At 31.3% G+C, this 15298-nt stretch overlaps 2 protein-coding genes across 2 annotated transcripts in view; both read right to left on the bottom strand.

Annotated features, from left to right (window-relative positions):
* The window catches only part of LOC144835253 (uncharacterized), a 97386-nt gene extending 89757 nt beyond the window's left edge, over window positions 1–7629 (bottom strand). Inside the window, exons 1-15 of the mRNA XM_078690315.1 lie at window positions 7553–7629; window positions 7049–7075; window positions 6438–6884; window positions 5833–5859; window positions 5265–5711; window positions 4547–5020; window positions 4217–4243; window positions 3260–3706; window positions 3104–3127; window positions 2304–2759; window positions 2098–2124; window positions 1553–1996; window positions 1176–1199; window positions 638–1078; window positions 68–97 (exon numbers count right to left, since the gene is read on the bottom strand). Of these exons, the coding sequence (XP_078546441.1) occupies window positions 68–97; window positions 638–1078; window positions 1176–1199; window positions 1553–1996; window positions 2098–2124; window positions 2304–2759; window positions 3104–3127; window positions 3260–3706; window positions 4217–4243; window positions 4547–5020; window positions 5265–5711; window positions 5833–5859; window positions 6438–6732 (3163 nt within the window). The 5' untranslated portion in view covers window positions 6733–6884; window positions 7049–7075; window positions 7553–7629. The remainder of the gene's footprint in view (window positions 1–67; window positions 98–637; window positions 1079–1175; window positions 1200–1552; window positions 1997–2097; window positions 2125–2303; window positions 2760–3103; window positions 3128–3259; window positions 3707–4216; window positions 4244–4546; window positions 5021–5264; window positions 5712–5832; window positions 5860–6437; window positions 6885–7048; window positions 7076–7552) is intronic.
* A 4436-nt stretch (window positions 7630–12065) lies between these two features.
* The window catches only part of LOC144835244 (uncharacterized), a 48015-nt gene continuing 44782 nt past the window's right edge, over window positions 12066–15298 (bottom strand). Inside the window, exons 68-70 of the mRNA XM_078690303.1 lie at window positions 14467–14640; window positions 13242–13926; window positions 12066–12156 (exon numbers count right to left, since the gene is read on the bottom strand). Of these exons, the coding sequence (XP_078546429.1) occupies window positions 13451–13926; window positions 14467–14640 (650 nt within the window). The 3' untranslated portion in view covers window positions 12066–12156; window positions 13242–13450. The remainder of the gene's footprint in view (window positions 12157–13241; window positions 13927–14466; window positions 14641–15298) is intronic.

The following is a 15298-nucleotide window of genomic DNA, read 5'->3' as shown; positions in this document are numbered from 1 at the left end:
TTGCCATGAATTCAATAATTATCATATTATATGTAATTGTAAATGACAGCCAAGTACATTTTCTTACCTGAATGAGTTGTACGATTTCGAATAAGACCTAAAACAGATATGTAAGAATTATTTAAAATGAACTTTGAACACAAGGTAACATCATTGGTGTACAATCAGTAAAATCAATTTACTACAATAATTATAATGAGGATATTCTATAATTGAAACATTCGTTGAGGTAAAATGTTAAAATAATCATTAACTAGTGATAATAACCAATATACTATAAAGTAATTACTTTCTATAACAAGTTGATATTCAAAAATTAGTAAAACATTTAAAGACATATTGTTTCCCTGAAAAAAAAAAGATTTTTTTTAAATTTTATTTTTAATGTCACATAATAGTTTCACTTTGACCAAAAACTGTATTTAAAAAACTGTAATTTAAAGAAAAAAATAGTCAAATTGGCTGGGGTTATTTGGGTTATTTCTTTTTATAATTGAAAACATTATTTTTTTTCTATGGAAGTGATTAACTTTGTTAAAACTACAAAATGGCCTATTCGAAGTCTTTTTTTTGTTAATCATCATTTTACATTTTTTGGGGGACAATACATCTTTAAACCTAAACTACATTTTCTTACGTTGGTCACAGAATCTGAACTCTCCAGGTATATCAAATTCAGTTGCAAATCCAACATACTTGACAGCTATTGGTTCCTCGTCAGTCCAAGTCATAAATGCTGGTTCACCATGATAACCTACAGCAATTGTGCCATTACCAAAACTAATCCAGAATGATCTAAACTCTGTAGAATCTAGGAAACCTGATATCACGTTGGTCTTGGTTGTTTTCTGACATGTATTCTTGCAACGTCGTATTGCACTGCGAGTGTTACTCCATCCACCAATCACAATTTGGTACATTTCATCAAGGTCATAGTTTTGTGGTGAAAGGGCTATAAAAACATCTTTAGTGGCCTTTACATCAAATTCAATGATACTAACTCTGTGATGTAGTCTTCCAAATGCATAATCATGTTCTCCATCACCATTACTCTCAAGTACTGGTGCAGTTGAGCATACTATATTAATAAAAATTGTATCAATTGTTACAATACATTTCTATGAAAATATTTTAAGAAAAACATTAATACATTTTAGAAAAGTATTTTAAATTACCTGATTGAGTTCCAGATTGCAGAGCTGAAAATATGAATAAATAACAATAAATTAGTCATTTTAACAAAAAATTATAAAATATATCAAAGTTTGATTTAAAAAAATACATTGTATATATTGTGGGCATATTCTAACTTGCAAGGCAAGGCTTTTTTTTCTGCCTGTGTTGTTACAATATCACTAAACCTATTAATTTAAAAACTAGGAAAATGTTTTAAATGTAAGCAAAGAATGAACAGTCCATATTTGATAAGTGGTAATTGTACATTTATGTTTACCTGGAAATTGAATAAAATAACAAAATCAGTATATTCATATACATTTTTTTTATATATAAATTAGAAATGAACATGATACCGTAGTAAACAAATGCATACCCATATCACAGAATCTAAACTCAGCAACAACGCCTTGTGCAGAAGTATATCCAAGATAATGTATATCCAGGGGATCCTCATCTAAATACTGCATAAATGGTGGCTCTCCAACACGTCCCATTGAAATAACACTTTCATCAAAACTTAACCAATAACTTCGAAAATCATCTCCACTCAAATAACCATGTGTATTTTGTTCCGTTCTCATTAAGTTTGGACAATTACTACACTTCCGAATGGCTGAATATTGATTTCTCCAGCCACCCAGAACAATTTCATACATGGCTTCACGATTAAACTTCTGTTTCGACAGGCTAAATCTTACTTCACCAGTTGACTTTACATCAAATTGTACATAGGTTATGTCTTCTGGGAAAGCTGCTAAGTCGTAATGGAAGTGAAGAGGTTCATCTTCTTTACGGAATGTATGAGCATTTGCACACACTATTAGGATGAACAAACATTACATTATTAGTTTTGTTAGAAAGACAAAAAATATACACACATATTATTTAAAAATGTATAATCACTGACTGAAAACATACCTAAGCTGTCAAGCTGGTCAGATAATTCTGTAAATAAAAGATGAAATTTGAATACAAATAAGCACAACACCCATGTTTAACTTGTGATGGTAAATTAGTTACTTGAAGTATTTTCAAAACCAATTTACAACTTCCAAATACATTTGAACATTTGTCTTGAGTAAATGATAAGTAGCAATTGAAAAATATTTATCTAATTGACTTACCAAGGCCACAGAACTTAAAGTTCATGGGAATGTTTCTTCTTGACTTAAATCCAATATAGTTGATAATCATAATAGAAGTATCTTGCCAATCTAAGAATGAATCATCATCACCATATCTGCCAACCATTATGTGACCATCAGCAAATGAGATCCAAAATCGACGTGGTGTATTTTCATTGATGTAAGTTGAGCGTGTCAGACTATCTGTAGCTAAGGCATCACAATTTTCACATCTACGAAGGCTGGCAGCTCTTCCTCTTGACTCACCTATTGTTATTATGTACATATCAGGGATCTCGTAATTTTGAGTGGAAAGAACAATGGTGGCATCTCTTGATCCAGTTAATTCAACTTCAATGCGAGATGCCTGGTCAGGTAAATGATTAAGTTGAAAGTGGTAATCATCATCTGAGCCATCAAGTTCAATCAATGCTGACTGTTCACAACCATCCAATGCTTAAAACAAATCAAAAACAACTTTCTTGTTTACTTGTTTCCGGAGCTCAGCATTTGCTGGGTCCGGAGTCGAGGCTAGGCTATGCCTATAAGCCCCTCTTGAAAATAACATCAAATCTGAATACGGCGCAAATTTTAGAGGGTGGTTGGACCATACCCATTTATATTTATGTTAGAATATTACTAGAAGTACTTAATCACATGATTATGAGAATTTGACTCTAATTTATCTTTTATTTTACTGGCGATTGGATTCCGTTCAATTCATTTTAATTTGCCTATTATGTCCCTTTATTATGTAATATCCATACATTTGTATTAGTAAAATAATGAAATATGCTTACCTGTGTCAGAGTTTGTTATTGGAACTTGAAAAAAAGAAAAGTATTTGAAATAATACTATTAATATTGTGATACTGTCTTTATAAATTATAGTTAATAATATCGTCATTATATCTGTTTAATTTATATGTTATAAACAAAAATTAATTACTACTTACTAAGATCACAGAATCTAAAGAGGGCAGTAACACCAGCTCTGGCAGCAAATGCTATATATTGAACACTGATTGGCTGGTCATCTTGATAAGTCAAAAAAGCAGTTGTTTCTCCTTCACGACCAACAGAAATCAATCCATTCTCAAAGCTGATCCAAAAAGTACGGAAAGATTCATTGTCAATGTATTTTGAACGTGTTTGATGAGCTTGATCTACGTTACCACAGCTTCGGCACAAGCGTATTGAACATTTTTTACCTCCACTAAATCCAAGGTATACAACATATTCTTTATCAGCTTGGTAGATAGAATCACTTAGAAGTACATAGACATCATTTGAACCTTTGACATCAAATTGAATACGAGTTGTTGTAGCAGCAATTGGGGCAAAATTATAATGGAATTCTTGACTTTCTCCATCTGTATGCATAGTTGGTGCTGCTTGACAAACTGAATTCAATAGAAATACTTCATCAGTTGGGGAATATTATTACACTACTTTAATAATAAAGTATTAAGGCTAACTTCTAAAAACTGGTGAATTAACATTACTATCACTATCATTTATTATTATATTGCTAAACAAAAATCAAATAGTACACAGACTTTATTATTTGAAATTCCATTCAATTTTGCGTCAACCCAGTTACTATTAGGCTAAAAAACTGTTATAGGCGCAATTGGAATATATGTATGCTTCATCAGAATTAGTTAGCAGAGAAGGAAAGAAAATTGCATGGCTAGGCATAACTAATTATTTAAAGGCCTTTATTAGTGTTATGTCTAATAACTATAATAACTCATAAACAAACTTAAAAAACTTAACATAAAATTTAAAAATAAATTTTATATTAAGAGTGACCACTCTTCACTCATATTTTCCCCTATTTCTCTTTCATTCATCCTTGCTTTTTATGGTATATGCTATGTATTATGATAATATGCATTAAAAAAACTCACCAGAACTTCCAGCAAACTCAGTTGGTGCTAAAACAAACAAGAAAGTAAGTACACTTAATATAAAATACACATTTCATCATGTTATTACTTTAATATTAGTAGTAATTATAATAGTATTATTATTAAATATATGAATGATTATTCTTTTACTTTTCAATACCTCAATAGTCTAAACCAGGGATGATAGTAGGTTTTCAAATAATCACAAGAATTTATGTAGAATAAAATAAATCGTTGCTAATAAAACTAATAATCATAGTCATGATTTACTTATCTCTTGTAATTTTGTTAAATACAGGATCTTCTTACAAAGTAGATTTAAATGATTACCTAAATTACAGAACTTGAATACTGCTGGTCTATTTCTTCCAGGATGTATACCAACGTATTTTATTTGAAGTGGTTGATCGTCAGTCCATGTTAAAAATGGTTCATCTAAATCTCCTTGCCCAATAGATATGGTTCCTTCTGACCAACTAATCCAGAAATGTCTTAGTTTGTCAATGTCTAAGAAATTAGACCGTGCAAGATTTACGTCTACCAAATCACGGCAACCAATGCATCGCCGCATAGATGACCGTCTGCCTCCTGACATACCAATTACAATTTCATACATATTTTCCATGTCATGGTTCTGTGATGATAGTGTAAGGAAAATATCTCCGGAACCTTGGACATCAAATGACAACCTTGATGTACTCTCTGGTATCTTTGTAAGTTGGTAAAGGTATGTAAGCTTCGTTCCATCCATTTCCACCATTGGAGCTGCTTGACATTCAGTGCTGCCGTTGTTAAAAGATACTTCTAAAAAATAAAAAATATAAAAACTATTAGAGCTAAGCTATATAAATTCATTTTTACATAACTTCAAAATGTGGTACTAAGTTTTTATAACGAAAAATATAACCAAATAATGGTGACCAGAAGAGGTAATAATATAGATTCTTCACAATGAAAGACTGATTTTCTAATTAAACACGTCATTATCTTATATAACATAATGATTGGGCAATTAATTGAACAGAACAATTGATTAAATAAGGATTACCAAGATTGCAGAATCGAATCTGTCCATGTTCATTTATTTTACTTGTAAACCCAATATAGTTGACATCCAGTGGGGATGTATCTTCATAAGACAAAAACTCTTCATTTTCCCCATCACGGCCAACCTTGATGTTTCCATTTCTAAAACTTATCCAATAGCTACGCCATTGGTCAGATGCAAGGAACACACTTCGTCTTAATTGATTTGTTTGAGCAAGAACCGCACAGCTGCGACATCGACGGATATAGGTTCTTCTGCTGTTGCCACTACCAAGTTCAATTTCATACATATCTTCCATATTATGATTCTGAGAAGAAAGGCTGATGAAAAGGCTACTGCCAACACGAACATCAAACTGAATTTGATTGGTTCCGCTTGGTAGATGAGCAAGATCATAGGCATATATACTGTTTGCACTTAACTCTAATTCTGCATCTGCTTGACATGCTATTATTGAGAAAAGGGAAGATTATTTACAGTAATTGCCTTTCAAATGTGATTACGTGTAACAATTACATGTTGATTATAAAGCTTTCAGTAATATAAATAATATAAACGGAAATCTTACCATCACTATTTACTACATCAATGTGAGCTGGAAAAAAAATTATATATATCAAGTATATTGAACATTCTTAAATAATTAGCTCCAGTATACAAATAATAGATAGTAAAAAATCAAAATAACATCATCATTATCCTTACTATACATTATACACATTTAACATTATTTTATTTTACCAAAAAAAAAATAATTATACCTTTTAACCTACATAAATCAATATATAAATAAATATATATTTGCCTGATGTGTTTATATAACGCCGAGAATGTTAAAGAGTCGCTATCCAATCGAGTTTGAACAATACCATGAAAGCCCCAGTGGTCTAATGGTTAGGGAAACTGCATATCAAGCAGACGGTCCGAGTTCGAGTCTCGGTTGGGGTGACTTTTTCCCATTCTCACAGATTTCCTCATCTTTATCGTTTCAAATTAATTAATTAAATTTCAGTATATCACCGGACGGTTTAGAATTAATGTTCTTTGCCTAATGTGTTTCTATATATATATATAAACATTAATTATTTATATAGATTAGAAAATCCTAAAAAATTAAATGTTTAAACCATAAAGGAAATATATATAATTCCTCCATATTTAAACTGATCTTACCTAGATTACAGAATCTAACTGTTGCCTGGAAGTTCCTTAATACCCTAACACCAACATACTTCACATCTAATGGATTTTCATCCTGCCATTCCAAGAAAGACGCATCATCTCCACCACGACCGAGTTTGATATAACCATTATGGAACTCTAACCAGAAGTTACGGAACTCATCTGGAAGAATGAAGCTACTTGTTTGCATGGTTGCAGTTGCAAGGTTTGAACAATCTTTGCAGCGACGAATGTAGCATGTTCGACCATTTCCATTGCCAAGGACAACTTCATACATGTCTTCCATGGTGTAGCCATTACTTGAAAGTCCAATGTAGACATTACGTTGGCCTTGTACATCAAATTCAATTCGGTGTGTAGTTCGAGGTAATTTTTGAAGATTGAACTTGTAATTTGAATCGCTTCCTGAAAGTCCAATTTCAGGACCAGATGCACAAACTAAATGAAAATTAACAATCAATTAATATAATAATAAAAAGGACTAGATTTCATCAAAATATAGTTTACCACACAATTTTTGGCTTTATTCTAAACACCAATAATTACTTGTGTGTGCCTGTGATTGTGCAAATTAGTATACAATTTTATAGAATTTAAATTACCTTGACTGCCACGGGGTGGTTCTTCACCTAAAAAAATGTAATAAAAGACAAGTTTAATACCTTTGTTAAAAATATTAAAACTTACAAGAACATATTTGTGTTGATTTATAAGTTTTATATTTTAAGTTTATACATTTTTTATTTTCTAATTACCATATTTATTCAAATAAACAACCCATTGTTGAGTTTGGCGGAGGCGTTTATTTTTGTGGTTGTAATATCCCCCGCGATATGAAAAAAACCTGGATTTTCTAAATACACGATGCTCTCAAAAGTCAAAATAGTATTTATTTAAAATGAATTCTGAAAGCCAGACTTTCAAGAAAAACTACTATTTAGGGTTGACCGACTGGTTTCTGATTTTGGAAGTGTTCATCAATGATGCATCTTTAATTTATATTGAGATTACATTATTGTACGATTGATTTTGACAATAATAAAAATACATATACTAAAAATAATAATACAAATATAATAAAAAGAATAATAAAAAACAAAACTCACCTTCTATCAAAGCCGCTGGGATTACTTCTGTATATGTAAAAGTATCGATTATTATGTAGTATATTAAAAGATTTAATTAAACTCACCAATAGAAAAATAGATAAATCCCACACATGTCAGATATCCTCTAAACCAAAATGTACAAATGCATAAAGAAACACATTTTTAGGTTTTAACTTACCAAAAGACAATGGCTTCACCTTTACATAGAAGTACCCAGACAATAAATAGTAATAGCACACAGATATATTACAATAAACGCAATTTTAAGTTATGCAAATCACCAGGATTGAATTGAAATAAGCACTCCCTATGCCATCTCCCTATGCCATAAATGCAATGTACATTATGATTGAAAGTAACAAAATAATAAAATCAATTTTATCTTCATTCTCAGATACATACACAAATCCACCTCAATGACAATTTTAAAACTGATTTAAAACGTTTCTTTAAAAGATGCATAACACCCTAGCAGAAAGTAAATAACACATTATATTAACACAAAATCCAGTCATGCACCAAAGAAGAAGCAATATTGTCTGGTACTTGCCAACATCACAGAATCTGATGGCACCATCGCCAGAGAATTTGAAACCAACAAATTGAATTGTCAGAGGATCTTCATCTACAAAATGAATAAATGAACCTTCGCCATCACGTCCTACTGATATTGTACCATCTACAAAATCAATCCAATATCCCCGGAAGATATCATCACTCAAAAATACAGAACGTGATAACCTGAGATCATCATTTGCACGACAATTGATGCAACGTCGTATCTGAGCCAAACGTGGACTCAGGTAGATCTCATATATATCATCTACTTCATATGTTTGACTTGACAGACTAATGAAAGTATTAGAAGATGTTCTAACATCAAATCGTATGCTTGTTATATTTTCTGGAATTGCCTGAAGTTGGTAAGAATAACTTTGAGAAGTGGTTACATCAAACAAGTGATTTAATCGACAAACTGAAAAACAAATCATCATTCGATTATAAAACAATTGTCAGAAAACCTTCTTTCATAGTATTTTTGTATATTCTATATAGAATTTATACAAAATGTTAAATGTAATATTCTGCTAATTATTATATTCCAACGCAAGTTAAAATTACGTTATATAAATAAAACATACCTTTACTTCCCTGTTCTAACACTTCGGCTGAAAAAAAGTAATTCAAAAAAGGTATTATAAGGTGTTATTTATTTATACTATGCTATATTAAGTTATTATTCATACAATGAAGACTGTCAATTATGTGATGGCACATTAAATGTCTATATGTTCAATGCCTATCCTCACCATGCAGACCTGAAATTTGTAACTTACGAAAACTGCAGAACTTGAAAGAAGCAGTAATAGATCTAGCAGATCTTACACCAATGTAGTTTATTTGCAATGGATTTTCATCTTGCCATTCCATAAAGGCATGTCTATCACCTCCACGGCCAACTGATAAAGAGCCATTTCTAATCTTTATCCAGTAATTGCGCATCTTTACAGGTTCAAGGTATCTAGATAAGCGAAGATTTATCCGAATGGCCTCCCTGCAGTTTTGGCAGCGGCGGATTGATGCATCACGAGGTCCAAGTTTAATTTCATACATCTCGTCCATGGTATAATATTGAGATGATAGCCCGATGTAAGCTTCGCGTGAACTTTGAACATCAAAATTTAATGTATGCATGCCAAGTGGTATTGGGTTCAGTTTAAACTGGTATTTGTCTGTAGATCCATCTATTTGAACTGGTGCTGATTGCTGACATGCTGCAAATATCAATTGAAAATTATTCAGACACAAAGACAGTATAATTGATTATTTTAGAATAAGAGTTATAAAGTTGGTTCTAATATAATTAAAACATACAATTAATTAAAACATGCATACAGTATACATAAATAGTTATTATACTTACTTATGCTGCCTTCTTCACTCATGACAGCTGAAAAAAAAAAAAATAAACATTTACATATGGTATACACTAAAATTAAGTACCATGTCACTGTATTTTAAACATTACTAAATGAAATTGAGTGATAATATTACCACAGATTTTAACAATAAAGACATTTCAAAATTATCTAAAATTAATTCTCAATATGATAGATTAATGTTTATTTCCTTACCTAAATCACAAAATCTAAGTTCGCCTTGAACTCCATTATTCATATTGTAGCCTACATAATGTACATGCAGTGGATCTTCATCTGTCCATTCAACTAATGCTTGCTCAGAACCAGTAAAACCAACACTAATTGTGCCACCACTAAAATCAATCCAATAGCCACGGAACTGTTCTTGATCTAAAACGGTTGTCCTTCTGAACCGATGATCAATTGAGTTTCGGCAGTTAAGACATCTACGAATACTTAAAAGACGGTTACCACTGGAGCCAAAAGAGATGACATATCCTTCATCCATATTGTAAGGATGTGCTGAAAGGACTATATTAACATCACGAGGTGCTTTTATATCTAAAGTAAGTCGAGTTGAGCCTCGTGGAATCTTTTGATAACCAAAATGATAAGTGGCATCACTTCTTTCTACCGACCTTATAGGAAAGGCTTGACAAACTGAATAAATAAGATAAAACAATTATACGGAAAATTCTTATATTGTTTGAAGGTTTGGATGGTGAAATCAATATATGTTTATGTAGAGTTTACGGTACACCACATATTTAGTTCTGAAAATAATTCTTGAGTTTCTCAACGTTTAAAAAAAAGAAAATTCTTTATAGTATTATTTACTATTAGTCTTTCACATACTATTGCATCAGATATTATTTGGAAAAAGACTTATAAGTAACAAAATACAAAGTGTATATTGCACCTAAGTAATTTCACAGTCCTTGTCATAATTAAAATCAGTTACAGTAGTTATTGTAAATGAAAGTATGTTACCTGTACTACCAGTTATTTCCTCTTCTATTTGAGCTGTAAGAAAATAATAAATAAAAACCATTTTAAATTCTATTTAAGTACCTGGTGGTTGTACAGTAAATATAGAATGACAAATTGTGTTTTTAAAAAATTGACCAACATTACCTATTTCACAAAATCTTAGTGAGACTTCATTATTTCTTATAGTTCTTACAGCAACATATCTAACTGGAAGTGGTGTAGGATCAGTCCATTCAGCAATAGGTACCTCATCATTTTCCCGACCGATTTGAATAATTCCATTTGCAAAACTTATCCAGAAATGGCGGTATTCATCTGGTGCTACCAAAGTAATTCTGTTTTGCATCCGCTGCACCTTGTTTGGGCCACCTTTGAACCGACGTATAGATGCTCCACGGCCTGACCAACCACCTATAAGGATCTCATACATGTCTTCCATTATAAAAGGTTGCTCTGAGAGTCCAATATAAACATCAGCTCTAGATTTTACATCAATCTCAAGACGTGTCAATTCCTCTGGAAATTGGCGGAATCCAAAATTGTAACGTAGATCATCTCCATGCATTTGGAATGGATTTGATTCTTGGCAAACTTAACAAAAATTTAAATAAAATAGAATTGTAAACAAAATGTTAGGTGTTCATGATACAATAAAATAAATACATAAAATATATATTTATCTAAAAGTATCTATTTTGCTTTGTCTAAGGCACTTTTTAATACATTTTAAATTTATTATAAATAAATAAAAGATAATTATTACTAAGTACAAAGGGGCATGCTATAGTAGTCAAACATTTTGAGTTGATGGAGTACCAATGGTATTATCAAGCATTATTATGCTTTTAATAATATATGAAAATAACAAAAAACTAACAACATATTAGTTTTTAATTAAATTAAATACAGTATGTGAAAAAATTAAATTGAGTGAAGAAAAGTTATTATTAAACTTACATGTAGTACCAGCAGTAGACTTGGTAGCTGTAACATAAACAATGTAATAATTTAATAGGAATAATTAATATCATGGTAGAACAAACAAAAAAAATGCTTGTGTACAGTACTTTTCACATTACAGTAACAATTTGGTAGTAGTAAGTTTTCTTAGATATGTAAATGTATACGAAATACCAAAACCTCTCTTTTTGGAATTACTTCATTTTGAGAGATAGTAGATCATCAAAATAAAGTTATGAATTTTGAAAAATTACATATGAGTAGAAAAAAATCTAAAGCAATATTATTTACCCATGTTGCAAAATTGAAAAATAGCAGGCACAGCAGCACGAACCCCTACATATCGAGTAGGGAGTGGATCAGTATCAAGCCAGCTCATGATTGGAACACTTGAACCTTCTCTACCAATTGAAATGGTTCCATTGCTGAAGTCAATCCAGAAACTCCTGAAAGATTCATCATTCACTAAGGGAGCTCGTCGGAATTGCTTATTTGCTCGGTCAGGACAGTTCTTGCAACGTCGTATTGATGCATACATGCCTCTGCGTGTACCTAATGCTATCTCATACATTTCCTCTGTACTGTATGGGTATTGTGATAGAGATATAAATACATCCTGTTGAGCTTGTACCATAACATGTATTTGTTGACTGTTAGGAGAAACTTCCTGCAATTGATATGTGTAGTCGTCTTGTCGGCTTTGAATCTGAATAGTTGACCCCTCACATGCTAGGTTTAAGGTTAAAACTATCAATATTTACATAAATTTGAGTAGTCCCAAGAATTAGAACACTGAACCAGATTGACCATACACTCAATTTAGGAAAAAACCCAACAACAAAATTACAAGAAAAAATAAACTTTGATGTGTACCACAATTTGATCCAATACAGAGTATGATTCCCAATGCACCAAAGCTAAACGAAACACCATTTATATGACATACATGATCCAAATCCATATTTCTCAAAAATTGAAAAGAAAACCAGATTTACATTTGCATTCACCAAGGGAGTGAATTATGTATTTTTACTGTAACAACCATTATATGCCTATCACGAGAAAGAGGTTTAAAAGGCTATAAACAAACATACTGAATATTATTATCCTATTACCTATAACAAAGTCAATAAGCATTGTCTTTAATATTCATGTGAGTACTTTCTGTTGAACATGAACAGGTACAAAATTGTTTACAGATGATATAATAGTACAGCTGTACAACTAACCAATTATCTCTTAAGTGAAGACACCCTCGTATGCTGTTCCATTAAAAAAATGTTATTTGAATTCTGATAAACAATTCAAATTATTGTTTTATACAATATATGAAATGCAACTAGAATTTATATTATACGGTAGTATTTATTAGTATTTATTTTAAATATAAATAACTGCATGGCATGGTGACAAAATGTTAAACTTTTTAATACTAATTATCAATTGGTGCTATTGAATTTGACAAGATAGCAAAACAATGTTAAAGGGCAGAATAAAAAGCCTTTTTTCTCTTTGATTTGCACAGAAGTCTCAGAAGGTAAACATTAGTAAAGGTGTCTACAAACATAATACTGTAATACTTCTTTAAAGGTGGATCAATAAATCAATCAAAGCTTTAAGATGAAATCGCTATTATATAAAGTAATACCTTGAATTAATAATCTATTAACTTTTGCATACGTATAAAGCATTTAAAAAAGTGTTCATGTAAGAGATAATTGGCAAAAACATATAAATACAGGTAGACTCAATATTCCCATGAAAAGAGACTAGATTGCCACCGTACTGATAGCATAACCCAAGACAATACTTACTATTGATACCATTTACCTCTGCCTCACCTATACAATAAATAATACTAATTATGTGCCTTCTTACTTAATGTGTTTTATTGTTAATGTACTTATGTTAAACAACATATTGCCTATGAAGTGTTAAGTCACAATACATTATACAGTACTTACCGAATAAATCCAGTGTAGAAATATTTTTAACTCCGTCTAATAATAATGTTCTAAAAAATTTAAGAATTTTTAATCCACTTAATTCTATAAAAATAATTATACTTGCCAAGCCCACAAACAATAAATTCTCCTTGTACATTTTTCGTTGCCAATCCAATGTAGTTAACATCAAAGGGTTGGTCATCATCATAACTAAGGAATGGTACATCCTCACCAACTTTACCAACTTGAATGTTGCCATCTGCAAAGCTAATCCAAAAGTTGCGAGCTTCATTCTCATCCAACCATCCATCATTGTTTCGATTAGTAAATTCATCACGGCAGTTTTTACAACGTTTAATAGATGAAAATCTATCACCTCTGCTGCCAATAACTATCTCATACATGTCATCAATTTCGTAATTATGTGACGACAATGCAATGTACACTTCACTTGATGCTTGAACAGAGAGCTCGATTCTAGTCTGTGATTCACGGATATGGTGAAATGGAAAAATGTAATCGTATTCACCACTTGTGAGACGAGTGAAGCATTCTAAAAAACATGACAATTTCATACATTACTATTACAGAAAAATTAATTACTACAATAGCTGATTTCATAATAATAATAATAAAATTAATAATAATAATAATATTTATTCGGCAAAAGTTCTTAAAAGTAAGTTTTACAATTCATCTTGCCAGGAGCAAGTAATAGGCATGAGCCCAAAATGAAAACTGCTCTTACTTCATATTGGTATACGTGACACCATTGGTGACATACATTGTGATTCGTTACTTATCAAAACAAAAATATAAAATAAACAGCCTGCAATCTGTAGATCACAAGATTTTAAAATGGTAGATCAAATTAAAAATGTTTTCTTCATTCTCAAAAATACACAAAAACAAAAATGTCCTTGGATATCTTGTACTTGTACTTTTTGTTTATGTGTGCACAATATTTTTAATGTTTTGTGGTAAAAGCATAAAATGTTTTGAATCACATGACGTTGAAAGTATTGTGAGTGCTCCCAGATACAAATAATAAAATTAAAAATCAAATTCATTGTAAAAATTTTGAAATATTTACCTGGTGATTCAGTGGTAGTTTGTGTGACAGAAACTTCCTCATTGGTAACCGAAACCTGCCCACTAACTCCAGCTGGTAAAGCTGTACCAGTAACTCTTGGTGTTGTAGAACCAGGATAGAATGTTACTACAGGTGCTGCAGTTACTACGGGTATTGGAATCAATGGCAAAGTTTCTGCAAAACAAAATGTTGGAATTTAAAGTTCAGTAAAAACAACATATATATATATATAAATCCAAAGGCAAATTACTGAAAAAATAACAATGCTGTGAGTATCAGTGGCTGAATCTCAATGGAGATACAAAAAACAGATGCGAAAGGTAAATCAAAACGATAAAGTAAAACAGCCAGAAAAGTTAGCAGAGCTTTCGGGCAACACTAGCCCTTCATTAGTGCAAGTGAGTGTACTTGGACAAAGTAGATAGTATAAGCAGACAAGCGCTGCCTGAGTGAACTGGAATAAAAGAAATAAGAACAAAAGAGGCACATGCTGGTGAAGAGAGTAAGGGTAGAAGTAGAAGATAGCTTGGTAGATATAAACAATTTTGGAATAGAACTTAAAAAAACAGCTTAAATGGTGGTTAATATTGAGACTTAAATTTAGGTAGTCAATGGAATAATTTTACCGATCTGGGATTTGTAATTGAGTGACCAGCTGAATTAAAATGTTCGGCTACAGGTTGATCAAGCTTTAATGTTTTGATAGCTGATCTGTGTTGTGTCATTCTCATATGGAGCATGTTTTTTGTTTCTCCGATGTACTGTTTACCACAAATATTACAGTATATAAATGACGTTTTTGGTTAGACAATTCATTGATTGTCTTATCCGA

This window comes from Antedon bifida, chromosome 1 (genome assembly GCF_963402885.1).
Source record: "Antedon bifida chromosome 1, ecAntBifi1.1, whole genome shotgun sequence".
Taxonomy (NCBI): Eukaryota; Metazoa; Echinodermata; class Crinoidea; order Comatulida; family Antedonidae; genus Antedon; species Antedon bifida.
Note: the sequence above shows the minus strand (reverse complement) of the source record. Positions and strands in the feature narration are given on the sequence as shown.